The 26,533-nt window shown below is 45.1% G+C and overlaps 1 protein-coding gene across 2 annotated transcripts in view; it reads left to right on the top strand.

Moving 5' to 3' along the window:
• Window positions 1-26,533, top strand: part of BCR (BCR activator of RhoGEF and GTPase) — a gene marked incomplete at both ends in the record, with an annotated part of 93,053 nt that overhangs the window by 49,475 nt on the left and 17,045 nt on the right. For both annotated transcript variants that reach the window (XM_080355408.1, XM_080355407.1), the window contains 9 exons: window positions 7,880-7,984; window positions 8,501-8,686; window positions 12,290-12,397; window positions 14,142-14,202; window positions 15,041-15,093; window positions 15,446-15,586; window positions 24,348-24,469; window positions 25,675-25,843; window positions 26,036-26,155. In XM_080355408.1, coding sequence (XP_080211534.1) covers window positions 7,880-7,984; window positions 8,501-8,686; window positions 12,290-12,397; window positions 14,142-14,202; window positions 15,041-15,093; window positions 15,446-15,586; window positions 24,348-24,469; window positions 25,675-25,843; window positions 26,036-26,155 — 1,065 coding nt within the window. The remainder of the gene's footprint in view (window positions 1-7,879; window positions 7,985-8,500; window positions 8,687-12,289; window positions 12,398-14,141; window positions 14,203-15,040; window positions 15,094-15,445; window positions 15,587-24,347; window positions 24,470-25,674; window positions 25,844-26,035; window positions 26,156-26,533) is intronic.

Genomic DNA, 26,533 nt, shown 5'->3' with positions numbered 1-26,533 from the left:
TAAAATGTGTTGGACCAGAAACAGCAGGATGTATGTCTTTTCTATTTTCTTTTTTACTACACTTAATTAGCAGAAAACATTTTCTGTTTACATGTGTTTGCTTTTATAGTTGTCTCCTTGCCCTTTCACTTCTTTCATAGGTGCCTGCAATTACTTTTGAAAAGTTTAGATTATCTTTATGAGCAGATTCTAGAAATCAACTGTTAATTGTACGTAACAGCACAACATGTGTGCTATATACAGCACTTTGACAAATTATTAAGATTGTAAAGTCATTCAGAAGAAAGGACTGCGGTTATCCAGCCTTGCCTTGTGCCTACAGCGTTGTCTTGAATCTTTATGATAACTTTCAATTACGCAATCATGTCCTATTTTGTCTATGGAGCTCCCGCATTGTTCAGTGTATACAGTGAATGATACTCACTGGATTCAATATTTTATCTCTAGAGCTGTATGTACACCTGATTTACAGGACACTGCAAATTCTGCTCCAAGTACAATACTGCTCATTTCCTTTCGGCGTGACCATTAACTCCAACTACAGTTGGAATGCTACTCAAGTCTTAATTATCCTTGTAATCTTCCTGTGAGATAAGAGGATGGTATGTTCACTAACCACAGGTAATCAAGGCAGATAGATTATAGGAAAAGCATCTGCTAATTCCAGGTGCTTAAAGTGAGATGCGTGATGTTCTGCAAACCAGGTTCTAACTTTTAATATGGTTTTCCTCACATTTAAAGTAAAATCCCTTCAATTTTACTTGCAACCAAAAGTTAACAGCAGTCCAATCAGGCACCCAGAAAATGGAAAACATTGCAAACAATTATTTGTTTTTCCTAAGTAATTTGCTTAGCATCACATAGTCACAGCAGCATTCTGCTGTGATGTTCATCTGCCTTATCCAAGAGACCAGCCTTCCTCTTGGAGACCGGGTTGTTGCTATCTGGACGTTTATTGATGGCATTTTGCTCTGACTTATTTTGTGGGCTTGCTCTGGGCTTTGTATTTTTCTGCCAAATATTTGACTAAGCCCTTCCGTCTCCTTAGAACAGCTATAGCCTTTAGCTGGATAGTGCGTCAGGGTTCCACCTGCTCTGTCCAGCCACCACAAGGAAAGTGCAGAGTGGCAAAAGCAGTGTCTGTTTCTAAAGGAGAAGGAAGGGATATCTCCTGGACTACCTGCCAGGGAGCTTCATGTTGTACCTCAGAGTGTAGGGTAAACAACTTCCAGCACCTTCTATTCTGTGTTCCGGGAAGTGAGGGCCACAACTGACTTCCAGAAGGTTTGTGGTATTCTACACCTCGTCGTTTGGAATTTGTTTTTCAAGCCCCCCTACCACCTGCATCATATAAGCAGATGGAAAGACGCTCATTGGTCTGCCTTCAAACTGTACCACTTCAGCCACTCTTAGGTATTCATATTCCACCAGCTATGTGGGTGACAAGAGGTGCACGAAGTATTAGTTTTTCCTGTGACCCAAAGAGGACATAATCAACATGGGCGTTTGTAGTGTGGATCTCAGCATCCCCTGACTTCTCACTCTTGTGGTAAGGAGGCCTTACCAAATGTTTGCATTGAGCAAGCTTGCTTGTACCCCCTCTTCTGGCTCTTCCACAATCTTGTGCTGAGCTGCTGATGCATGTCCTGGCATAAAGCCAATGCTTTTGCCAAACTTTGACGGTTGCTCTGAAGCAAGCCTACGAGACAAAGACCAAAAAGGAGAAATAGGTTCCACTTATGCGTAAGTTTTTTGTTTATCTAACTTGAGAAGTGATTTAATTTTCCTGAACCTTACTTTCTGTAACAGTTGAACTGTTGTGATTGAACTTTCCAAAAATTCTGGAAACTCGTCTTGGAAAAGATCAGCTCAAATATTTGCCAAATAAGTCAATGCTGGTAGCTTCAGAAGGTGTCAGGCAGTGTTTGTAATGGATAGTGATGATTCCCTCCCAGAAAGAGAGAGAACGTGTCTGTCTTCCCCAGGCAGCTCGGGTGAAAAGTGGAGAGGATACCCGAGTAGGGTTAGAGGAGGACAGAGACAGAGCTTGCTACGGTATTCTTGGAGCACAGGGAAGTGTTGGGTCAGTCAGAGAAGTCAGTGACTGGTACCCTTCACTTAGAAGGATTATTACCAAGAGTTTTGGAGTGAGTAGCTGGCAGCTTGGAGGCTAAAGAGTCTCAGAGAGGATGGGAAGCTTCTGTCATCATGATCCTATTGCTGCTGCTCACGTGGGGAGAGATTACAGTGATGGGAAGAGTATAGAAATAAGAAAGGCTTTTCAAGATCTGCTTCACAATGAAGCCAGGCTCAAAGATGGGGAGAGGAGTGTCTGCGGGGTGAGTGCAGGGCAGCTGAGGGAAAGGCAAAGCTGGTTCCACCTCCCCCAGGAAATGGGGAGAAGTCACTTCTCTAGAGTTTAGAGAATGAGTTTTTTCCTGAAGTAGATCTCTGCAATTCTTGTGTGTATCATGCCCAGGGATGCAGGAGTGCTGAAGCTGAGCAACTATCTCCTACCTTCTGTTCTCTTTGGAGGGGAAGCTGGATGGTACTTAGAGATTTCCAGGTAGAATTTTTCTTCCCTTTTCTCTGTGCAGTCCATGGTTGGCACAGCACTGGCAGCCATTGCCAGTCCTCAGACCAGGTTCTTTTGCTACCACTGTCTGCTGGCGGTGTGCAAGCAGGCTGTGGCAGAGCAGGTTGTGGACTTTTCTTCTAGTTTGGTCCCAAGGAGGTCCAGAAAAGCTGACCCCCAAAGCTACATCAATAAATGGGATTACTGCTCTGCTTGGTACTACTTTTGCTAGCTTGTCCTTCCCTCTCCAGCACTTCCAAATCCTTTTCCTTTCTTCCTCTCAGTATTTGGGTTTGTTTGCTTTGTTTTATTGTCACTTTCCCCTCACCACCCCCAACGGATGCAACTTTTCCTTTTTCTTCTCCAACTCTGCTGCTTAAGGGCTCTGCCTGAATGTACAGCCCTTTCTGAGGAGAGCTGGCACACCAAGACTGATGTTATAAATAATGTTGGCTCCTCTCCCTGCTCCTTCCCCTCCCTGCATGAAGCATGATTGGCTTGATTACAGAATTTGCCCTGTTTAATATCACCAAGACAATGAGACACCTCCAGCTTGTTTAGCAGAAGCTTTCAACGATATTTACACTTTAAAAATTGAGATGAATAGTGTTTCTCTTTTGTAGGCTGTCAGCTTCTCTATGAAATTCTGAGCTGTCCTTACGAGAAGCCTCTCCTTTGAACACATTCATTGCATAGCATATGAACACACTGTACCAAAGGAAGGTCTGAGAGTTAAAGTGCCTTTTATACGCCCACTTTGAATCACTGATTCTCTTTACAGAGCTGCGCCAACAGCAACTGCTTTGCAAAATCTTATGTGTTGTGGTTTCTCGATTCTTAATCTGTGTTCTTCTAACATTTGCAAGAAAACAATTACTGCTGATAATTTAAACAACAACCAGAAAGCCCTGACTTCTTTAAACAGTCAGGAAGAGCTGAATCTGTCTAATCCTTGAAGCTGGTGAATCTCGGGCTTGTAGTAATTCAATACAACATGCAATGCCAGCCTGGTTAGTAAACTAAAGTACTTAGGCTGATAAGCTGTAAACACATTCAAAACATCCATGGCTCAGGGCCAGGGTATGCATGCTGTCTAATGTCACAGCTTCGAACCACTCAGACTAGCCTTGGTTCAGGATGCAAAGATTGCAGTTAGTACTGTGACTCAGTCTTTTGGTTTTTAAGTCTTTGGAATAGCAAGAAACACCACCCAGTTGAGAAGAAAACACGGGAACCTTATAGGCATGAAGTACCTGTGAAACCTTTATAATTTATACTGCTTGCCACCTTCTTTATTTTTTTTTTCCTAATGTAGTTCATGAGGAGTGGGAGCAGAGCACTCATTTCTTGCTTGCTCAGAACTGGCTGGGTGTTGCATCCTCACAGCTCCCATGGCAGATAGACAGGAATGCTTAGGCTGCTGCCCCGTCATAGTCTTGTCAGATAGATTTATTCTGAAATGTGTGGGTAGAGAGGTAGCCAGAAGATGGAAGGGCAGTGGAGAAAGGCTAGAAATAGATGCTGGTGTCAGAGAGGCAGGGACAGAGTCAGAACATGAAATACTGGTCAGGCTTGTACAAGTGAAAAACGGGCTAACCGAGCTGGGTTGGAGGCGTGGGGCGGACTGCTGACCACCTGGCACTCCCTGCTGAGTGGCTGGAGTTTGCCAATACAGGCTGCTCCCACATCCTGCTGGGAGCATCCCATCTGCACTTTGGTTAATAGGTGTATTTTTCCCTAGCTAATGTGCTCTGGTAGATGTGGTACCAGCTCTTCCCCTTGCCACAGGCAGCTCAAAGATTTCTGACTGCTTATTTCTCACCAGGCTAGGGGAAAGTAGCCCTCAGCCTTGGCAGGTCTCCCTGAACTGGTGGGGAGCTGGATACTTACACCCAGGATGTTCCCTCTCTTAACTGCCCTTCTGCCTGGAGTGCAGAAACAGGGCAGTCAGTGAGGCTGTTGTGGTCACAGCGTTGCTCTTTGTTTCCCTTTTTGCCAGATATCTCAAAGCAGAAAGTGCCCTTGGCACTGAGTGCTTCACATCTCGATGTGCTGTAAGGGGAGAGGGGAAGGACAGTCTCCCAGTATCTCTGCCTGCTAATTGTTCTGTTTTGTTTTGGTTGAGCAGGTGAGCCCGTTCCCAATTCTGTAAGTGAGGAATGTTGTAATACTAAACAATAAACTTGCTCCTCTTCTTCCTGATGTTGGCACCAGCTCCCCATGAATATTTCAGTCCCGGAGTAAGTTTCATAACACGTGTGACTTAAAAAGCACCCTGAGGCTGAAGAAGCACAGGGCTGTTTCCCAGATGTTCATCTAGCAGCAAGAGCTGCGGCTCAATGTGGCCCCAGATGACATTGTCAGAAAAGGGCTCTCTCAGCAGGAAACTCTTGTCAGGGCACCGGCTCTCAGGAGGAAGCACGAGTGGCAGCACAATGCAGTCAGCAGCACCACAGTGTCGTATTGATCCCTGATGCAGCAGGAGCAGCAGGAGATCATCTTTTCACATATGAGAAATCTGTATGTAAATTTGAGGTACTGCGTTGGAAACCTTGTAATGTTCTGTGTGATTATTGGATAAACTCCCCTGTGGGTTTCTTCAGCAACTGCTGTACTGTACCTTAAAGCAGCCAGGCCCTGCCCTGTCTGGTTGCATCTGAGGCTATAGTTTTGCAAGTGTCCCGCTTGGAAAATGCTCCTGTTAAAAAGGGTTAGGACAACACCATGGACTTTGCAAAGTGACCTTGTGGTAATGGCCAGGACGGAAGGCCTCTGGTGTGTCCTGGGAGATGTTTGTCTCTCTGAAAGCACATCTCTTTTAAAGAGAGGAAATTAACATTCAGGCAGAAAAGGCTGCCTCTGTCAGCTGACGGTGCCCAGCAAGAACTGGCTTGTACCTTAAAGCTTTTATTTGTGAAGAGGGAAACTGTTCTCAGTGCTCTAAGGAGAACTGTTGTGCCACTGTCGTGATGGGGAAGTTTGAATAATTTAAATAACTTGTCATTGTATGCTGCTCTTTACAGATGTTACAAACATACCCAGCTGGTTTTTAAATCCTCAGCTCCTCCAAGAGAACCTGCTAAAGATAATTATAGCACTGTGTCAATATTGACCAGTTACCTCATCCTCAGCAGTGGGGACTTTGGAGCACTGTTAGTTTTTCTCAATGCTTCTTTGTAGAGCTGTATTTTTCTTTAGTGAGTGTTTTAAGAAATCTTTGGAAACCAAGAAGAATTGTGTTTTTCTTGCATCAGGGCTGCTGGGAGCTTCACGCAGACAGCTACATCGCTGCCCCTTCAGATGAAGGCAATCTTTGTTGAACACCTTGGGGCTGTTTGTCTTGATTATATGTATGTACCGTGCCTTAGAAAATTGGCCGTGAGGCAGACAGCAAGGCACTACCGGTACAGAAATCATAAGGAATGGTCATAACGTTGCACATTTCTGCTTGAGCTGTAATAGGCAATCGCGCGGCTGCTCTGTAGGTGCACAGAATCTGTTGCAACATTCATTTTACCATGTAGTTTGTCACTGCTGTTTTTCTGAAATCTTCTGAACACGGCTGCTGAATTACTAATTCCTTGCTTCTTTGAGATGCCCTCTCAAGATTTTGAAAGGCGCCGTGTTTCTTACTGAACCTCACTGATGGGTGGGCTGCAAAAACAAGTTCTTCTTTCCACACGGCACCTGATGTGCCTGTAAATTTTACTCATTTCCTTAGAACAGCTTCTGTCTGCCACTTTAAGAGGTGATGGCGGTATTTGACACCTCACAAAATTTTTCTGAAGTAGTTGCTGCAAGGTCTGTTAGCCTAAAAAATAGCATGTGAATTTAATGAAAGCATTCAAAAATCAGGGTGGTTATTGGTGAGACTGAATCCAGAAATATCTGGGAGCGTGAGGATTCGTTTCTTTCTTTGTGTGGTGCGTAGGCTGAAAGGCACATTCAGAATGTGATAGTTACTGTAAGCTTACCTATAGCCAAGATACCTTCTCTCCATAATAAACCTCATATATATACATCTGCAGGGTTCAAAGCATAAGACCCTAAAGTAAATGTAGCTTTTTTTGTCGGCTGTAAAAGGGCTTTGTGTTCCGCCAATAGAGTGGAGCATACTGCTATGTTTCCTGACCCTCCTGCTGCTGAAATCAATAGGTGAAGATTCCTTTGGATATTAAGAGGAGGAGAATGGACTCCCAAACAACCTACACAAAGCCCTTGGAAAGTATCTACCCTTTCAGATCCAACTGCTGATTTTATTCTTAGAGACATTTAACAACATAAAAAGGTTGCAAGAACTGTAAAAAGCCATTTCTGTGAGTGACAGACATAAAAAGAACTGGAAATAAGATTCTGTAAAAGGAGGGTGTTTCTCATTATTTAGAACATTCATTGTTTGGCCACATTTTTTTCAGAGTTTATGGAAATATTCAATTTTACTTTATCAAGTTAAACATTTTTCAGGTAACGGTTTTGAGAGGAAGGGTAATTGAAATTCAACAGAGGGGATTACTGCTGCTCTTAGCACTTGATATTAGTCTTCCCTTGATATGTACATTTTCTCATGAACGTATTATTTTTTTCTGTCTTTCTTCAGCTGTTTTGATAAGAACTCCTTCATGGAATCCCAATAAGAAAATCAGCATGTGCGTTCCAAGCGGTGCTGATTATTCCATCCTCTAACTAAAAATAGACATTGTGCGAGCTGGCACTGAAAAATAATTTAGTGAACAGTAGCGAGTGGGAGAAGGAACAGCCATCTTGACAACGTCAGGCTGAAACTGCTGTATATTCATGCGCATCTGTGTAGATGCAGGGGAAGTGATTCTGTTTGCTAGAGAAACAGGGGGAAAGATCATAGAGAACTCTTGTGGGAGGAGGGAGCGAACTACACACGACCAAGGGTCCCGAAGATTTGTTTAGGAGGATCAATTCTGAATGTTTAAGTTCTGTGTTTTGAATTTTATGAAGAAGTCTGGGTACCTAATTTAGGCACCAAAGTGGGATGACTAAAGTGAACACCTGCAAATAGTCTAAGTGACATCAGTTGCTGGTAAATAAAAAATTTCTGTAGTGTTTTATGTTTACGTGTTTCTAGAATGAGAACACTGAGCACAAGTGGATTTTTTTGTTTGGTTGTGTTTTTTTCAGTCTAAAAGTACACAAAAAAAACCCCTAAATATGCTACAGTCAGCTGAATGGTACTTTGTACTCTCCATCCTCATTCTTGTTTTTTTTCTTGCCCCCTCCTTTTTTCCCTTTGTTTTTTCTTTCACTTTTTTCTCCTTAACAACTTCTTTGTAGAGTGAGCCGGACCTGGAGAAAGGCCTGGAGATGAGAAAATGGGTCCTGTCAGGAATCCTGGCCAGTGAGGAAACCTACCTGAGCCACTTGGAGGCTCTGCTGCTGGTAAGCGCTGGTGGCAGATGCCATTTCAAACAACGGTACTTGAATTTTCGCTGCTGCGTCCACCTAAAGTTTCCCAGAACTTCACATACCGTGACTTACAAGTTGCTGGGTGCAAAGGGGTATCTGTTACTCCTCCAGTGGAGAGTGAGAGGCTTAAACAAAGGACTGGATATGGCACAACCAGGGAGTTGTTAGCATGGTAGTATCCAGAAGCCTTGTCTTTCAGTATCCTGTGCTAATTACTAGACAGGTTGCTGTACAGTTGGACAGAGATTAAGGAAATGGAGTGCAAAGGGATTTTAATCACACCATTAATATCCTGGGAAAATCTACCTACCAGAGGTGGCTGGTGCCCATGAGAGAATTTGTTAATGTCTGCCTTTCAGGAGTTGTGTGAATGCAAATATCACGTATTAATAGGATGAAAAATGACTCTCTAGAGGGATGTGTTGTAATGTGGCAAGTGTGAATGTACTTGTTTTGCATGATAACGATTTCCTTCATTCCTCATTTCAGCCTATGAAGCCTTTGAAAGCAGCTGCCACCACCTCTCAGCCTGTGCTGACTAGTCAGCAGATTGAGACAATATTCTTCAAAGTGCCTGAGCTCTACGAGATCCACAAAGAGTTCTATGATGGGCTCTTTCCCCGAGTGCAGCAGTGGAGTCACCAGCAACGTGTAGGGGACCTCTTCCAAAAGCTGGTGAGTCAGCTACCATCACCAGAGCTACCACAGGTGCTGGTATGATTTCCTTTGGTGGCTAGACTGAAGGGATGAAAGCCCATAGCTGGGCTAGATCAGAGGCTTCTAGCTTTGCATCACTGCGGTGAAGGACCTACAGCAAAAGTGGCTGTTTCATAGCCTTTAATTAAAGACTCAAGCAAGTTATGCTACTGATTCAAATGAAATTTCACAGAGATGTAAAATCTCTGAGGTGTCTTCCTTGCTTTAGAGGAAGATGAGAGAATGGCAGTATTAAAATGATACTTTTTAACACTGACATCTAAGTATTTCTCATTACTGCTGAACTCCCTCACACATACTTCCTTCTCTCTGTGGTGCTTTGCTCTATCTTGCACCAATTTTCTCTGATGTATGGTTATCACCTTTGGCTTTGCTTTTCTACCACTATCCTGGTGTCAACACTCCCCTTGCTGCTATGCTAATGCAGTCAACCAGCTGCTGAGAACCTTCCAAGCAACCTCCACAAAATAATCTGAGTGCAGAACAGGACAAGGACATTTACAGCATATTCCTGAGGCTGAATTAAAATTGCTGACTTTCTGAGCCAGATGACAAATTGCTTGCATTCTACAAGGTTCCTTTGGCCCCTTTAGCCTCTCCCCTAGCATGTGCAGAGAGCAAAGGATTAAAGAAGCTGTTTTTTCCTTTTTAGAAAAGAAAAGAATCTCTGCATTCCTGAGGTGCCTCTGATTCTTGGGGTAGGAGTGACATTCCAGTGAGGAGTTTATTGGATGGGGAGTGCACTTTACCAAGGTCACTCAATTGTTAGCAGCTGTGTAGCCCAGCGCCAGCCCCATCCGATGTGGAGCAGGGGGAGATGTGCCTGGAAGATGGTGTTTTCCATGCACACCAGCAGCTCAAGATCAAAATATGGGAATCTGCTTTTCACTGCCAGCATGTTTTAGCCAGGAGGGGTCAAGGTGGTGTCTTGGTGAGTAGTTCATGGTATGCAGTTTGAGCAACTGGTTTAAGACAAAACCACCTGCTGCTGGTTGCGGAAGCAAAGATACAGAAGGCTGCTGAAAGTGGAAGTTTCACAAACTGTATGGAAAGTGTAGTGCAGCAATGAAGACGGCACTAATTGAAGACGACCAGGATATATTCTTTACCAGTGCTGGTTATTGAGCAAGCTTTGACTCACTGTATGGCTGCTTAGGCCTTTGGTTGAGACCGTTTCTTGCTGATGGTGATCACAGGTCCAGGAGTGAAGCCCTTCTGGCACGCTGGTTTTGTGCTCTCCAGATTTTTGTGTGTTTATAACAGAATTGCTGATTTTGTTGGATTAGTATTGGAAGCAAAGGAGCAAGTTGCCCTTGTGCAGGAAGTTTTGAGTTAGCTTAGTAGTTGCAGTTTATGGTGGTTTGGTACAGTATCAGTGGGAATTGTGAACTCTCTGCTGGAGGAGATAAAGCTCATAATTCTTGGCAGGCTGTGGGAAGCAGCTAGATGAGAGACGTGGCAAGAACATCAGGCATTGCAAGGCATCTATACAGGATGTACATCAAATCTTTTGGAGCAAACTTGTGGTCATGTCATGCAATCTGATGATAAACACTGGAATCCTTGTTATTATCCTGAGGTCCCTGAGGATATTAATTTTCTTTAATATCATACGAAACAAAGCACCATAGATTGAAGTTACAGATAGTGCATGCAAGGAGTCTTAGAATCTTATGCCGTCTGGCACAAAGCACAACCCATTTACAACATCAGTGACTGTTATTCCACCTTTTTCCTGTTGAAACTAAGGAAAAGAAAAAAAGAGACGGCAGGCATGTGGGAGTGAAATATGCTTCTCATTTCTGGGGAACAATTTGCATGTATTTTTTTATAACAAGAAAGGAAACCCTTTCAAACTGTTTTTAGAAATGAAGAAATACTTAGCAAATATCATCACTGATAGTTTCAGGAATGGAAAATATCTTAACCAAGAGCCAATTATTTCTGCCAAAGCTTGCTTGATTTTTTAGTGTGTTCTTTTTAATTGAAAAAGAGAAAACTCAAGCCAGCATGAAAACTATGCGAGCTTTGATTGGAAGCTCAGTTTTTAATGAAAAAGATGTTTTTGTGAAAGCATATTTAGAGGACAAAAATGAAAGCTTAGAAAGACTACTCAGAAGTAGCAGGAAATGAAAGAGCCACGCAGGAATGGAGAAACTTTAAAGCTCTGCCACGTTAGCTGGCATCATCTAAACCTGAATGTCATAAGCCCCGCAAATGATCAGTAGCTCTGACAGCAGCTTCTTCACAAAACTGTGCCCCAGTGGCAAATACAGATCTTATTCTTTCCACGTTGCTGAGGCCAGGTCATCCCTGGTGTGAGCACAGTTTCCTTCAGCTTCAGTCAGAACTGTGTTATTTTGTACGAGGATAGAGACTGGTTCCTAATCTTTCAGTAAAGTGTGCCCTAGGAAATAGCTCGCTGTTTCTTAGCCTCTGTTAGCTACATACATTTGTGCAGGGAACGTTCTCCTGAGAATGGCTTTTTCTCTTCCATCATCTCTTGCACAAAACTCCATAGAGAATGGGGAACACAATGATTATGAGAGAGCAGGAGAGGAAAAGAGCCCTGTCTGTGGGAAAGTTAACTGTTCTGCCTGTTGCATATCTGGGCAGAAGTGTCAGGGAAGTTGCAGAAATAATAAGGTAAGTGCAAGCTCTTCTGGTAACAAACTTCCCTTTAGTGGGGCGTTTTACAGCACTCCAGCAGCTGGCTCACTGCTGACCATGCACTTGCAAGCATGTTAAAGCAGCTGAGGTGTTCACAGCACCGCTCATGTAGCTCTGCAACACAGAAACAGCTCTGCAATTTAGACAAGCTCGGAAGCTACTCAGGGATTTCCTGAGCTGGATCTTACATTCTCTGGCATGAATATGGCTGCAATTCCTGTGTCAGCAAATAGGGTCAGTGCTAAGACTCAGAGATAATAATGGCTTATTACTGCACTCCAAGGCCTTCATCTGCACCAATTGCATATTCCTTCTGCTGGAAAAACTGCCAGTTTCTGTCACCTAGTGCTGCAGTCACTGCCCTCCGAACAGATTGTACTCCAGATCTCTCTTCTGTATTTTAAGTACTCTGCTGTCCTTATAGTGATGTTCAGTAATGCAGATACGGGTTAATATCTGGGTTTGATTTAGTGTATCCATTATGAAAAGTCAACAAGTATCTTACTGGGGTCGCATTTGTGCTGAATCATTCCTGTCTGATTCATATTTTGTGGCAAATAGCCAGCAGCTCCAGTTACATCAGTGAGCTAAAATATTAATAGCTATCAATCTGGCAGTTCAGAAGGGAAAAATAAATGGCAGTAACAAGGATGTGTCATTCTCACAGGCTTCCACATCCTTCACAACTTGTTCAGGAGAGACAGAACTGGGTGCATGGGAGTGCCTGCACTGGTTAACCAGAGCTGACAGGTCAGAGATGTCTTTCTGGGCCTGTTCAGCATTCCTTGTGATTGTTTGGCATGAAGGAACATGATCGTTAGATACTGGCGCTGGCCATCCCAAACTGTCGTCTTCCCCAGCATTTATTTTGTTTTGTTTTGCTTCCTGCAGGCCAGCCAGCTGGGAGTGTACCGGGCCTTTGTGGATAACTATGAAGTTGCTATGGAGACAGCAGAGAAATGCTGCCAAGCCAATGCTCAGTTTGCTGAAATCTCTGAGGTAATGTCACGGTATTCAGCCACACGAGCTGTCTGGTTCTGACTAACACCCTGCGATGTCACTCCTCTCTGTCCTCTAAGTATCTTTGCAGCCCTGACTTCTGGAGGAGCTGGGAGCTCCCATAGACTCACTGCTTCAGCTCATGTTCTTACAGTGATTTATACTTTGGGCTAACTGAGGTTATCGCACAAACAGTCTTTACGTGCTGTCCTTACTCTGGGACTCTTGTAAAAACTGGCATTGCTTTGAACATCAGCTCTGTGCCATCTTCATGCATTTCTAGAAGGGAAGGGCTGTATTTGAGCTTCTCAAATATTTCTCTTGCTAATGATGATGCTGACTGTGGTGTAAAAAGCAGCTCATACTATGGTTGTCAGTGGAATTGCAGGCTTCAGTAGCATGGAGGGGAAAGGGTAGCTCTCCATTTAAACAGGCAAGTGCGTCAAGTGTAATCTATAATATTATCTATAGGGCTGCTCCGATTTCCTGTCTTTAAGAGTAGTACTTTGTGTCAAAGCATTTTTAATACTTTTTCAGGCTTCCCAGGCCACCAGCTTTGCCTGTAGTGCACGGTCTCATTGACTCTTTGTATTGTAGTGATTATATCTTAAAGAACTCACTAGCCAAGAAAACATGAACTTCGAACTTCATATGTGTGTCCTTAAAAACAAGAAGATAAATAATCTGAGCTGAAAAATACTGGGGGTGTTTATTGCTCTGAAAAAACTCCTGAGCACATTGAATATTGCATGTTCCTCTGTATTTTTATGGTAAAGAAGTAAAAACATGTTCCCTCTGTGAAATGAGGGAAGCAGGGCTTGCCTTTTGGGATCTGCTCTACAAATGTTTTCTTTTTCTCCATTTTCTGACAATTTTCCCCCAGGATCTGGTCCTTTGCCTGACCACTTCTGTGCACTACTGGTGTCAACTCATTAGCAAAGTAGCTTCCCCGGTGCTAACTTTCCTATCAGTACTAAAATGCATTCCATGGACTTTCCAATTTATTAATAGCAATATGTAAAGTTAGTATTATGCTAGTCGCTAGAAGACAGAATAGAGATTAAGGCCCCAGGGTCCTGGGCTCTCTGTGGTTGCTACCCCTTGGATTTGCTGTTTTCTGGAGGATGATTCTGAAATCATGCTAATATCTACTGGGTTTGGAATGATGATAATTTTGGATTTGTGTCTGGCTGAGGATTTCAGAGCTCAGCACATTAATGCATATAGCCTCACAGTCCATGTGCAAAGAGAAGAGTCACAGATATTGTTCCTTTTCTGCCATGAAAGATTTCTGACTTGTCCAAGGCCACCCAGCTCTGAATACAGGTATAAGGAAGTATAACCTGGGGGCATTAAATCCCAATGCTGTACTTTATTTATTGGTGGTGTACATGTGCTGTGACAATGGCTGCACCCTTATGGACATGCCTTTCTCCTGCAGGTGACTTAAAAACTCCACCATCCCTGTGTTGCAGTAGTAGGTTCCGTGCTTTACTACATCTCTATTGACATGTACTCCTAAGAAAATTGCTTTATCTTTGAGATGAATGGGTACCTGTGACATGGAAGTGGTGGATTTACCAAGAAGAAAAGCATAGTTTTGCTTCACTGACTTGAACTGTGATAGGACTGTCCTCCATTTGCACTTAGGCCCTCCCTTGGAGGAGCAGATAGTCTCTTACATTTCCATGTGATATTTCAGTATGGTTGACTGTCTGCTACATGGGTTTTCTTTTTCTTATAGAATCTAAAGGCTAGAAGCACAAAGGAATCTAAAGATCAGACGACGAAAAATTCCTTGGAAAGTGAGTGATCCGTACAGAGGAGACTGTGGTTTGTCAGGACTGTGGTGCGGCTGTTGCCAAACCTCCGCTCTCCTTTTTCCTTTGTAAATGCTGGAAGGTTATAGAGTCTCTGCTGGCTCCACCTGGGAAATCAGTTCCCTTTTGCTAAATAGCAAAGCTTGTGCATAGTAAGCTGCATGCATGCATGGGAAAAAACAGGCCAACCAAAGGACTGCTGTGATTTTAAGAGAACGCCTGCTGCCCGGTGATAGCACAAATGCAATCCTAGCAGTTAATGTTATGTGCTTTTTGCCCTGTGGTAGCTTGTATAGAGCCTGGTCAAGATCAGGTTCCATGGTGCTTGTCTCTATAAACACAAGTAGAAGACAACCCGTGTTATAAGAAGCTTCCATATTCACTAGTAAAAAAGCCAATCGCCTTCTTCTTTTGGCCTGTTACCGGGATTTGGAAGCACTCTACACGTCATGCTGAAGGAGGGGTGCACTGCCGACCTTTCAGGAACCTCCTTGGCAACTTCAAGGGTGCAAGACCCGATTCTGAGCAGGGTGCCATGCTGTGCGCAGTTGTTCTGTATGACCTTGTGTGCTCCTTGTCCACTGCGGCAGGGCGTGCTCACAAGTGGGCATCTGTTTACTGTGGAGCATGTCTATTCCTCTGGGTGTTCATGGGTGTTTTGTTGGCTGTGCAGCACATTAACCTGAGAGAAGGGAATTTTCCAGTAGTTCATTGGTTAATAAACCTGTGCCTGTACATGCAGTTGCATTGGACAAGTTGCTCTGTAGGGGCTGTATTAAGGTGCCTCTTCCTTATCTTCCTGTTGCTTTTTTTTTTTTCACAGCTCTATTGTACAAGCCAGTGGATCGAGTGACTCGCAGCACCCTTGTCCTGCATGTAAGTGTCTGAAGGGTGCTTTTCAAACTCTAGGCCCCTTTCCTATTTTCTTTACCCTTCAGGTTTTCCAGGGAGCTGCAGGACTGCAAAAATAAACCCATTGTGCTGCATAAGAGCCCTTTCCCTTTACACTAAGGGGTGGGAGTCCATAGGTAGGACCCTGCTACCTCTTCAGTGGTATTAACCAAGAAATGCAGAGTATTACCCTCTTTCTCTAGAGATAAAGCTCTAGTCTAATCTGTAAGAAGAGGCTGGAGTATCTTGTCCTACAGCTCTAGTTAGGGGCCCTCAGACCCTTCTGCTTTCCAGTGCTGCTCATGGTTCTGTTCTTTGTTTGTCTTCCTGGTGTCAGGATTTGCTCAAACACACTCCAGTGAGCCACCCAGATCATCCACTCCTGCAGGATGCTCTGCGGATCTCACAGAACTTCCTCTCCAGCATCAATGAGGAGATCACTCCTCGTCGGCAGTCCATGACTGTGAAGAAGGGGGAGGTGAGTCTTCCTGCTTTCATTATTTCTGTTTCTAAATACTGGTTGTGCCCTTTAACTAGGAAGTTACGCTGCTAATTCGTTGTTTGCTAAGATCCAGTTCATGCAGCATCCTTGTTCTCGAAAGGATGTCGTACAGCTCCACTCTGTTTTCTGTTTGGAAAAGTTTGGAAACCCAGAGTAAAGGTGTAATTGGAGTTTTGTCCTTAGCATTGTTATAGTAATTTGTCATACATCATTTCTATGAGGCATATTGCTATGCACTAAATGGCTTTACATTTTACCTGCAAACTGAAACCAAACAGAAAGCCTGCGAGGAGAAAACGGTGAGGAAACATCAGAAATGATAAAAGATTAGGAAAAGCTATTTTTCAGAATCTTCATTCTCACCATAAAACTAACTTTTTGCATCCTCATCTCTAAAGAACAGTGTTGTAAATAGGACTAGGAAGCAAAACAAATGGAATGTGTTGAGAAAGCCAAGGGAGATGATTGACTCTTAAGAGTGTAATATAACTTATCTTAGCTCTGCTAGAAACTGGACTACACCCAGAAAGTTCTAAGATGTGTAGTCTCTTTACCTGTGTGCAATGTTGTGCAAGGAGGGCGTAGAGCTACGCAATGGTCATGTCCTACATGCTTGAATGGGCTTGATTCATCTGCCTCATAATTTCATTAGAAAGCAATTCAGTCCTTCCTGATGAGGGAAGGCCCAGGCTGACAGAAATATTAAGAGAGAAGGATGGAAGAGATTGGACAAAAGAGAGGTACAGCTCAGGCGGTGTATGTGTAAGAGAAACTGTGGCAGCATGCCAGAGACACTGGCTGATCAAAAGTGACCCAAATTACCCTGTACAAAAACATCTCTTACAAAGCCTAGGAGATTGTTAAGATACCGTGAGCTTTCGTGATGTATTCCCAAATCCTGTTAGCTAAACATACTTGCTTTTAGCTGTTAAAGTGATTTTCAGCTGATGAAGATTTGCTAGAAGCTGCAGTACTGGGAATTTGATGCACTTTGTCCTGCAGGTCTTGCTCATTGTGTCATTTTGTCAACTGAGGAAGTCTGCAGCTGAGAAAAGGGCGGGCTGAGCAATTGGAGGCTGAGGTAGAAGCTCAGACATCAGTCACCAGGGCCTCAGCGATAGATGGCCTCATTAAAGTGGATGCTGATTGAGTTGTGGCACAAATCGCAGGCTAAAATGCCCCCTTGCAGGGGAGGGAGCATTTTGTGTTCTCCGGTTGTCTGTCAGCATCTCAATGAGGGATGCAGGCTTTGAAAGGTGTCATGCAGAATCCTAATGAGGTACCAGAGCCCAGGCAGAGGGGCAGGCTCAGGAGGATGAATCCTGATGACCCCTGTTTGGAGTGGTTTATTTGTCACATCTTAAAAAACAGGAAGAGGAGGCTTGTCAGGATTGGGCTCAGCAGGCCTGTTCACACTACCACTGGTTCTGCAGCGACTCCATGTATGATATGGGGAGGGAAAGACGGGGATATATCCCAGGGACAGGGCTGTGGGTGTGCTGGAGAGGACTGGGAACCCTCTGTGCTCTCCCTCACTGCACACAGCTTGCACTGAGCCCAGGGAAAAAAAGAACTTGCTTCTGATGCTTTGCAGAGTTTGTTTTCCACTCTGGAAATCTGATGGTGGATCCTTTCTTTAGTCATTTGGCAGCAATATCCCACATTTTTCAATGTGGTAATGCCTCAGTTGACACCGCTCTGTGTCTAGAGAGTAGGTATGTTCACTCTCTGCATAATAATCCAGAGACACAAGTCTGCTCCCAGCTACTCCGTGTGGGTTAGTGATGGCTGTTCCTTCCTACAAGCTACTCAGCTTAGGGTCATAGCTGGGTTTTGTTTATGCTTGTAAATCTTTCCTTTTCTACTTATCCTTTCCTCCCACTCGCCTTGCTTGTGCTTCCCCTAGGGTGGCAGGACAGTGTGCAGTTTGCATCTCTTAATTGACTGCTCTCAATGCAAAATGCCTTTTTTATTTTAATGAATCACCAGCTTCCTTTGATGGCTTTTTTCATTATTTGTCTTCCTCCCATTGAAATTTCCTTGGTGGAAAGGAAGGAGGGAAAACAGCCCTTTCCCCTCATGTATTGCTTAGGTGCTGATCTCAGTTATCTTTTTTTCCCAGTCCTTGCCTTTTATGTGCAATATTTTTCCCCTTTGAATGTGTCGTGGGGAGGAGTCAAATCTCCTTTGCCAGCCTCTTGCTTCAGCTCCTTTCTTCAGGATTGCTTTGAACTGGGGAAAGCAGCCAGTTGTTAATCTCCCTAGTGACAGGCTGCTGAGGAGAGGAGTGCAGGTCAGGAGAGAATACGGGCTCATCAGCTCAGTATTCCTCCTTTTTGCTAAAGGTGATTCCCTGCTCCGGGAGCATTGTCCTTCCTGCACACCACCCCCTTTTTCCTAATTCTAGAATTATGCATGTAAACTACAAATTTTCTGTGATGTGTGGACCTGGTTTAATTTGCTGGGCAGAATGAGATTTCAGGTAGTGCAAGGAGGTAGGAGCAAAGGGAGTAAAACCATTCACCAGAGGAACAGGGAAAGCAGTATTGGTGGGTTAAACCTATGAACACATAGTCTGATCCTTGCTGCCTGCCAGGCTGACTGTAGCTGCTCTTCTCTGAAGTCTGCTGAGGGCTGTTGTACAGGAGAGCCGGGAGAGCACCAGCCCTAGGCTGGCAACACAGAGGAGTCAGGAGGGCTTAGCTGGGCTTTCGGATCTGTTTCCATTAAGCCTGATCTGCTGCATTCTCTTGCTCTTTCCTTTTCTTTCTACTTCTGTGTTTTTACTTTTTTAGATGTTTTTGGTGGAATATCTGCAGGTATCCACTTCGCCAACCCTCTAAATAACCAAAAAATGCATGGGAGGGGGAAAGAGGATCTTAGTAGCACTGTACCTTCTGACTCAGAATGTGAGTGGTGGAGAATCTTCCACCCTTTGGGACCATGGAGCAGGCATCTTATCTGCTCACTGCTGATCCTTCTTCACCACTATTCTCTTGGCTTAAGTAGGGAACTTGTTTAAAGTTTTACTGGGGATGGTCTCTTGGGGAAGCAGGAAAACGAATGCTTTGAGGTGAAGGATGTGCCGCTATTATGTGCTAGAAGGAAGGGAGTAATAACTTTTCTAGTCTTATTAACAGAGAAGCAATAGGAACTGCATGTTTTTTCTCAGCCGAGCCTGGATGCAAATAACTATAGAGCTTGCGCCATATTTCCCAGCCAGAAATAAAGGCTTGTGTTTGCAGCAAATTCAGCCCATTCTTATAAAGCAGGAATTAAAGAAACCGCAAAAAATTGCAGAGTTCATTTGAGAGATAATGGTTCTTCTCTTGACTGCTGCTCATCTGATATTCTTTGCAGGGTGTTGTTTCAGGGCAGTTCAGACCAACCTGAGTGCTGTTCTTGCCTTGCCCCTGGCTGTGCGGTCCCACCCTCTCTGAAGTGCTCATACTGGTATTTGTGTGATCCCACAGCAGCATGGAGGAATGGAGATGCCTGAAAATGAAGCCTTTTTGAGTTTTGATTGCTCTACTGGCTGAGTTGGCTTAGTGTCTGGTCTCATCAGCACCACTCCGGACACAAGAGGGCTGACAGTTCCTTCTGGGACCAAGCCTACTAGGTCACAAGTTAGATCAGCTTAGGCTACTGGGCACCATTTCACTTGCCCTGGAGAGAAGAGGCTGCTTGGCAAGCTGCTCTTCCATGCTTCTAAATGTGGTTTTATACCGCAGTCAGGGGACTGGGTATCATTGCCTTAGGCTCCTGTTTAACTTGGTACAGACCAAGTGTGCTAGGGAAGGGAAAGGACTAAGGGCATTTACAAAGGAGCAGAAGTGCAAACTAAAGCCTTTGAAAAGCTGGGAGCCAAGCTTAGACACAGGCAGCCATGCACAGCTTGAGGCCTGGTGCTTACTGCTTCTGGAGGCCTTGGGCAGATGTTGGCAATAGAGCAATCAAAAATGTTCTTGGATGCTTCACACTCTGTCCTACAGCTGGAGTCTGCGAGCTCCTGGTGACAGAAGCTTTGGAAAGCAAAAAGAAATGCTATTAAAATGCTCAAAGAGCAGCCAGTTTAGCTCCCTAGGCAGAACATCCCTTTATTCTGCAATGCTGGTCTTGCAACACGCACACACACACACACGAGGAATCATTTTCTTCCTACGCTCTGCAGAACGCCAAACCACCTCTTCCTCACTGACATATGCCAATACCCATCTCCTGCTTTTACCCTCCTCCTCCTGCATCACACATGTTCCAGCCCTTCCTGGGGCTCTCACCCACGCACGCTGCAGGCTGCTGCTGTCGCCACATCGGATGAGCTCTTTCCTCGGCACACAAGTGGGGAGATGGCCTTTTGTACAGCTGTGGTTCTCGATGAGTAGATTTTTAAATTCCATTTTTTGTGTAATGTGTCTCAGACAAGCTGGTCTTCTGCCACACTTCCTGGAGTTAAACACTACGTGACAGCAGCAGGATTTAGCATATGCAAACAGCACGAAAACACTGGAGGATGAATAGATGAGCATACAGGTGGTTGTGAGGTTGGTAGCAGAGGAGGGGGAGATGCTCGCTGACAGAAGTAAGGGGAAGATAGCACCAGGCAAAGAGAATGTCCAGTCACTGGAAGATGTCCATGGAGAGCTCTTTTGTCCAGAGCACTGAGGTGGCTGGGAGAAGCAGAAGGTAGAAACTTGCAAAAGAAAGCAGGACCTGGAAAGGAGACTTGGGACTTATACTGCACCAGCATGGGAGCTTTGCAAGAGCCACTGAAGGTAACAGTCAGCCCAGGCCCTGTTTGAGAAATTAAAGATGATCCTAATTCACTGCATTATGATATGAAATAGGAAGTTTTCCCCCAGGCCTTGGGAACATCTTTCTTTAGCTGAGCTGAGCTCTTGTGCTGGACACCTGACAGTCTTGGGGCTTTCTGTAGAAGAGAGGGGGTCACTCTGCCACTGTACTGCCACTAGAGAAGGCCCATGGAGCTGAGGTGGCACGGGAGTCTTTGAGGGGGCTGCTGGCTCCCCCAGCATGGGGTAGGATGGGCTGACTCATGTTGGGAGGTCCGGGAAGGTGCCCCGCACTCCCTCACTGCGGGGTTTGGCAGGGATCTGGTAAGCCAGTTGTGAAATCCTTTTATTGTTTCCCTCTGACCTGCTGAACCCTCCCAGCAAAATGAATCATTTGCAACAAAGGCTGTGACCCTGTGCTGGAAGCACTTCTCTGCTTCACTGATGCTGAGCAGCCTGGGGCATGCCTGTTGTGCCCAGCCCTAATGAAAGTCCTGTTTTCCAAGAGAAGCTGGTAGTTAGATCTAGTATCAAGTTCCACACCCCTGTGAGGAGAGATTTCCTAACTTGGTCCACAAATGTTTTCTCTTGTCCTCTCCTCCCAGATACTTGGTTGCTTTTGTGGCAGTTTACCCCTGCTGCTTGCTGAAGAGAGACCTTCACAACTAGTTCATGAGCGAGAAAATATGAAGAATGAAAGATCTGGGATGCTCAGTGTTTTCCTCTGAGTGGCTGACTGGAACACATCCCTTTCACCTCTTTAGTTCTGTTCCAGTCAGGCTTAGGAAATGCAGCCTTGTCTTCTTTCCACTCAGCATTCTTTCTGGGGGATCATGCTGCCAAAGACTTTTTGCTGCCTTGTGGTAGCACCGTGTCTCAATGTCAGTCAGGATATTTTGTACCCAGGAGTGCTAACCAAAATAAACCCAGACCAAATGAGTGGTACCTCAGTCCGAGATGGGAATTATGAAGGCTATTAGATGGGAAGTATGAAGTCTGTTGAATTACACCACTGTTTTGGCATCGTATGGCTGAGCTTTCTGCTTGGGTTTTGGAGAGATGTGGGGAAGAGAGCCTGGCTGCTTGGAGGAAGTCTGCTTAGATGGTGACAGCCAAGGACTGTGCAGTGGCAGGTTAGGTACAACTTCAGAAGGCAGGAGAAGGGGTGACCTGTTTGGACCAGAAAGGCCCAAGGACACGTGTATCTTCAAAATGCTCTGGTCTAGATGATGGAACTAGAAGATCTAGGGCTGAGCATTAATTCTTCATGGTACTCCAACAGCTTGCATGGGCCTGTGCCTTCCATTACCTGTGAAGAAACACATTGCTAGCCATGTTGTTGGCCTGTCTCTGCCACCAAGGACATCTTCCCAGGACAGGGTACCTAGTCTGTGCTCTGGACTGGCCTGGGGTATTTTTCAGCTAGGAACTCTGGTGTGGTGCAGGGCTGGGGTCTTGGCTGGTCTCACACGCTGCCAGTGCCTGGCAGAGCGGGACAGAAGGCCCGGTCAGGACTGTGCTGTGTCCCTGCCAGGTAGGGAAGGGACAGTGTTGCATCCTGCTGGGTAGCAGAGATGAGTGAGCTGTGAGAACATCTCTACACCTACGAACAATGAGTAGAGGTTGAGCTGGCATCAAGCAGTTATTCTTATTACCCCAGAGGAGCTGAGCTGATTTGCAGCGTAGTTAATATGCATCAGATCTAGAAACCTGAGATCAGTGTTTTGGCTTGCTCAGAAGGTATCTTTCCCTGCTTCATTATTGCTCCCAAATGAGATTCTTTGCAGCTGTGGAGAGTGTTTTTGCTACTGACAACATACCTCCTCCTTCTCATTTATTTGTTTTTAAAGCTCAATGTTTCTGGTTTTCTACCTGGGTTTTGTTTGCCAGGCAGGAGGGGGAGGCATGCACAAGTGCGCATCAGCAGCAGAGACATTAATGCAGGCAGGCGCTCTCTCCAAAACCACTGAGGAGAAGCCAGGAGGATCACACCCACCTAAAAATAAACATTAACATATGTACAGGCCTTTCTGAGCCTGAATCACTGCTGGATACGAGATCTCTATAAACTCCTGCCCAGAGATGGTGCTACAGTCTGCTGGGGAGCAGCGTTGCTTCCTGGCACTATGGGAAAGGTGCAGCTTTTGCTGCTGCTCACGGATTTCCAGGACCTTTCTGTAATGGATGGCAGCACCAAGTTGAGATGCTGACACGGCTGTGTGTGCTTTAACAGCTAGCTGTGCTGCTAGCGCAGCTGCAGACAGGAAAATGCAGACTCTTAGTCCACGTCAGGAAGTTTAGGGTGCTGTAGGACAGACTATGAAAACAAGAATTATGTCTGCAAGGGCATTTCTCTGCCATGTGTTCCTTGCCATGATGCCTGCTGGGCTGAGGACTGATGTGGTTTGTTTTCATTTTAAGAGAGCCAAGATGGGAAGAGCGATAGGCGGAAGGAGAGGCAGCGGGGCGGGGGGGTTTGCACTCCCACGCCCTCTGCAGTAAATGTGTTCAGGGCTTGTTAAGTCACGCAGCAAATGGAACCCATGGAGCGTAACCTGAGAAACTGAGGCATCAGGTCTGGTTTGGATGTCCTGACCTTGCTCAGGTTAACTGCTTTCCTGTTGTATACTGCTGCACAGCTGAGCACGGCTGCCTCTTGGAAACAATTTTCCTGTACGTGTTTCCCAGCATGGGCATTGCAGAGATACCGCAGGTCAGGAGTGGGTTGTGCTGACAAGTCCCGAGCAAGGGCCTGCAGAAGGGTGGCAGTGAGACAGCAGGAGGAGGTGTTGGTTAGTACTGGTCAGTGTGAGCAGTTCTTCCCAATCCCCAGCCACGGTGCTGTCTAGACAAATATGGTACGTGTAACGTGTCACTCATTGGTGTCAGGGGAGCATCCTCTCACCTGGAGAGCAAGGAAATAGTATGGGTCAGAGAGAAGTCCCTTAGCACGCCTGTGTGAAGAAGCTGATGGTTCATGCTTCTACTGGCTATGAAGCGAGGTAAGGCTGACAGCTATACGTATGGGTGGAATAAAATTTGCCCAAAGTTGAATACCTCTGACTTCTGTTTGAGAATCAGTGGGAGGTATCTGTGCCAGATGTGCACTCCTATTGATCCTGTCATCAAAGCAGAAGGCCTGAGCATAGAACAGGACTTGAAGCTCCTGGCTTGGTCACCAGGAATGGCACACAGCCATCTGTGACCATGACAGTGCTCCAGCCTTTTTGGCTTTCAACTATGGAGTCCTCATAAGGGAATTAGGAAAGCGATGCTTCTGCCTTCCAACGTCTGCCTCTTATTTAGGAGGTTGTAAAGCTCCCTGGAACTGGAAACAGGAATAAAAGCATCGGGGTTGTGCAGCTTCTTTGCATCTTATAGTTTTGGGGAATGTTTATATGATATGTAAAAGAGATTTAAATAGACATGGGGTGGGGGCAATATCCAGATGGTCTTATTTAAACAGAGGCTGATAAGGGACTACTGAGAATTTTGCTAGATACACATATTTTTCAGGAATTATCCCTTAACAGCACTTGTAATAACAGCTGAATGCCATTGCTGCTTGTTTAATGTTGACAAACTACTGTTGTGAATGGGAAGTGGAGGTGTTCACTCCTTTCTCCCAGCTGGAGTAGCTTAATTAAGCTGAATTCGGTGGCCGGCTGACTCCTGAGAAAAGTGGTGTTTGCTGCTCTCTGCTGGTCTGCAGGGTGATGATTTGCTGTCAGTGGTTCTGGCCCTTAGGTACACAGAAGCTGGGCAGCAGCAGGGAGCAGATCTTACAGCAAGGGACGTTTAATAGCCTTTTTTCTTTTTTTCTGAATTAGACCAATTTACTGACTTGGCTCTGGTGGGAGTCACATCTAAGGAACGTGTTGCCCCAGTGCCGAATCTGGGGTTCATATTGCACTAACTAAAACATTTTTTGTTTGTTTTTTCACCAGCATCGGCAGCTGCTGAAGGACAGTTTCATGGTGGAGCTGGTTGAGGGGGCTCGCAAGCTACGTCATGTCTTTCTTTTTACTGATCTGTTCCTGTGTGCCAAGCTCAAGAAGCAGATTGGAGGGTGAGGTTTTTCTTCTGGACTATGTGCTTTGCACCTCAGCTTCAGCAGAATCCTGGGTTTAACCAGTAATTTTAGTTGAATATGATTACGTGACACCTGGGTAACCGTAATGCACAAGATATAGTTAGACGAGGAATGATCAGCAAGGTAGTACTGTCTATTATATGAGACCTTGGCCAAGTGCTGATCCCTCAGGAAAGATTAATTCCTCCTGCCCTAAGCCTTCCTAGGAAGACAGGATGTGCTGTAGCTGCTGGTATTCTGCACAAATGCCGTTCATTTTTCTACCCCTGTTTCTTTTAATACATGACCTTCTTTACTTTCTTTTGTTACAAAGGTTATTAATTTTGGCCTTGCAGCTACAGTCAGTTAACAGTTCTGCAGAAAAATGGAAAATGTACAATAAACAGACTATGTTCAACCCTAGAGGGCAGCTATACAAACAGTTTTGACCTTTTTCACCAGTAAGGGGGAGGAACCTTCAGCAACATACCTGCCTCGAACAGGGCTTCTCTTCATTTGGTAACTGTTTTGCTTGGGGAGACCTCTCGTATCTTCTTGCCCTTCTCAAGCAAAAGCTGTTCCTGCCCGCTTTGAAGCACATATTTGTGAGGAATGAACCTTCAAATGAGTGGGACACTTCCAATAGTGGATGTTCCTGACAGAAGAGGTGAAGAGGGAATAAATCACAAGAAACATTTAAAAAGTGAAGTGGTTATCCTGGTGAAATCACTGGAGAATGACAGTTTCAAGCTGTAGTTTCTCTGTTCTGCTTGGATTACACAGTGGTTTATACATATTGGCCCACCTGCCCCACTTGGCCCTTCTAGCTCAGGGAGGAAAGGCCTGGGTTTAGACCACAGGCAGCAGTCAAGTCAGAGGCACGGCGTGGATTCTGAACTTTGTATGGAGGCTTCGAAGACAGAGCAGGCAGGACTGAAAGGGTTGCAAGAGATCGTTGTAGTTTCCTAGGTTGAAAAGAACTAGCTAACAAAATGAGCTGTCTTGTTACATGCTGTTCTTCTAGACTTTCTTGCTGGAAAGCAGCCCATTACCAGGCTTTTTCCACATGGGAGTCACAATGAAGTTGTGCCCATTTCTGTATCTTACGCATTGTAATGGGGAAGGACTTGTGGGAAGGGAAGGGGGAGTGAGTGTTGCCAAACACTGATAATAGTAAAAAGTTTGGACTTTCTGTCTTTCAGAAAAAGCCAGCAATATGACTGCAAATGGTACATCCCACTCACTGACCTCAGTTTCCAAATGGTGGATGAGTCTGAGGCAGTGCCCAATATCCCGCTGGTACCTGATGAGGAACTGGATGCCATGAAGATCAAGATATCCCAGATCAAGAATGACATCCAGCGTGAAAAGGTAAAGTGGCTTGAGCATTCCATGCCAAGTACAGACTCGGTCTCTGTGGAGATGAGGTGCTGACAGAAGCAGCATTCCCAGAGCTGCACAGAGGGAAGGGACTGTGGGTCTTAAAATGTCTGTCAGCGCAAATGGGGACAGAAATTGGAGAATAACATGTGTTCTCTGTGTCCTCTCTCCCCAACCCTTCAGAGGGCCAATAAGGGCAGCAAGGTCATTGAGAGATTGAAAAAGAAGCTCTCAGAGCAGGAATCCCTCCTGCTGCTGATGTCTCCCAACATGGCCTTCCGGGTACACAATCGCAATGGCAAGGTGAGTGGTGCTTCTGGTCTCCCTCAGTACACAAAATGGACATCAAGGGAAGGGTGCGTCAGTCTGTATGCACTGTTGTACAGGGAGGTCTTCATGCCCTCTACCGCTTGGCCTGGAAGCACTTTCCAAGCAGCAGACACCTAACCCTTGCTACACCAAAGGTCATGATGACATCTTGTAAGACTATGACTAATTTGCATGCAACATTGGCATTTAAAAAATAGCATTAGAGATTAATCCCTTATGTCAGCACCTGCCCTGGCAGAGCAATAGCAGTGGTTGTCATCACCCAAGATAAAGCTCTGCAGCAGCTGTCTTCTAGATTCCCCTCAGTTGGGGCTGTCTCCTCGGGACTGCAGGCTGTACTTGTCACTAGGG

This window comes from Nesoenas mayeri, assembly GCF_963082525.1.
Source record: "Nesoenas mayeri genome assembly, chromosome: 17".
NCBI classification, from domain to species: Eukaryota; Metazoa; Chordata; class Aves; order Columbiformes; family Columbidae; genus Nesoenas; species Nesoenas mayeri.
Note: the sequence above shows the minus strand (reverse complement) of the source record. Positions and strands in the feature narration are given on the sequence as shown.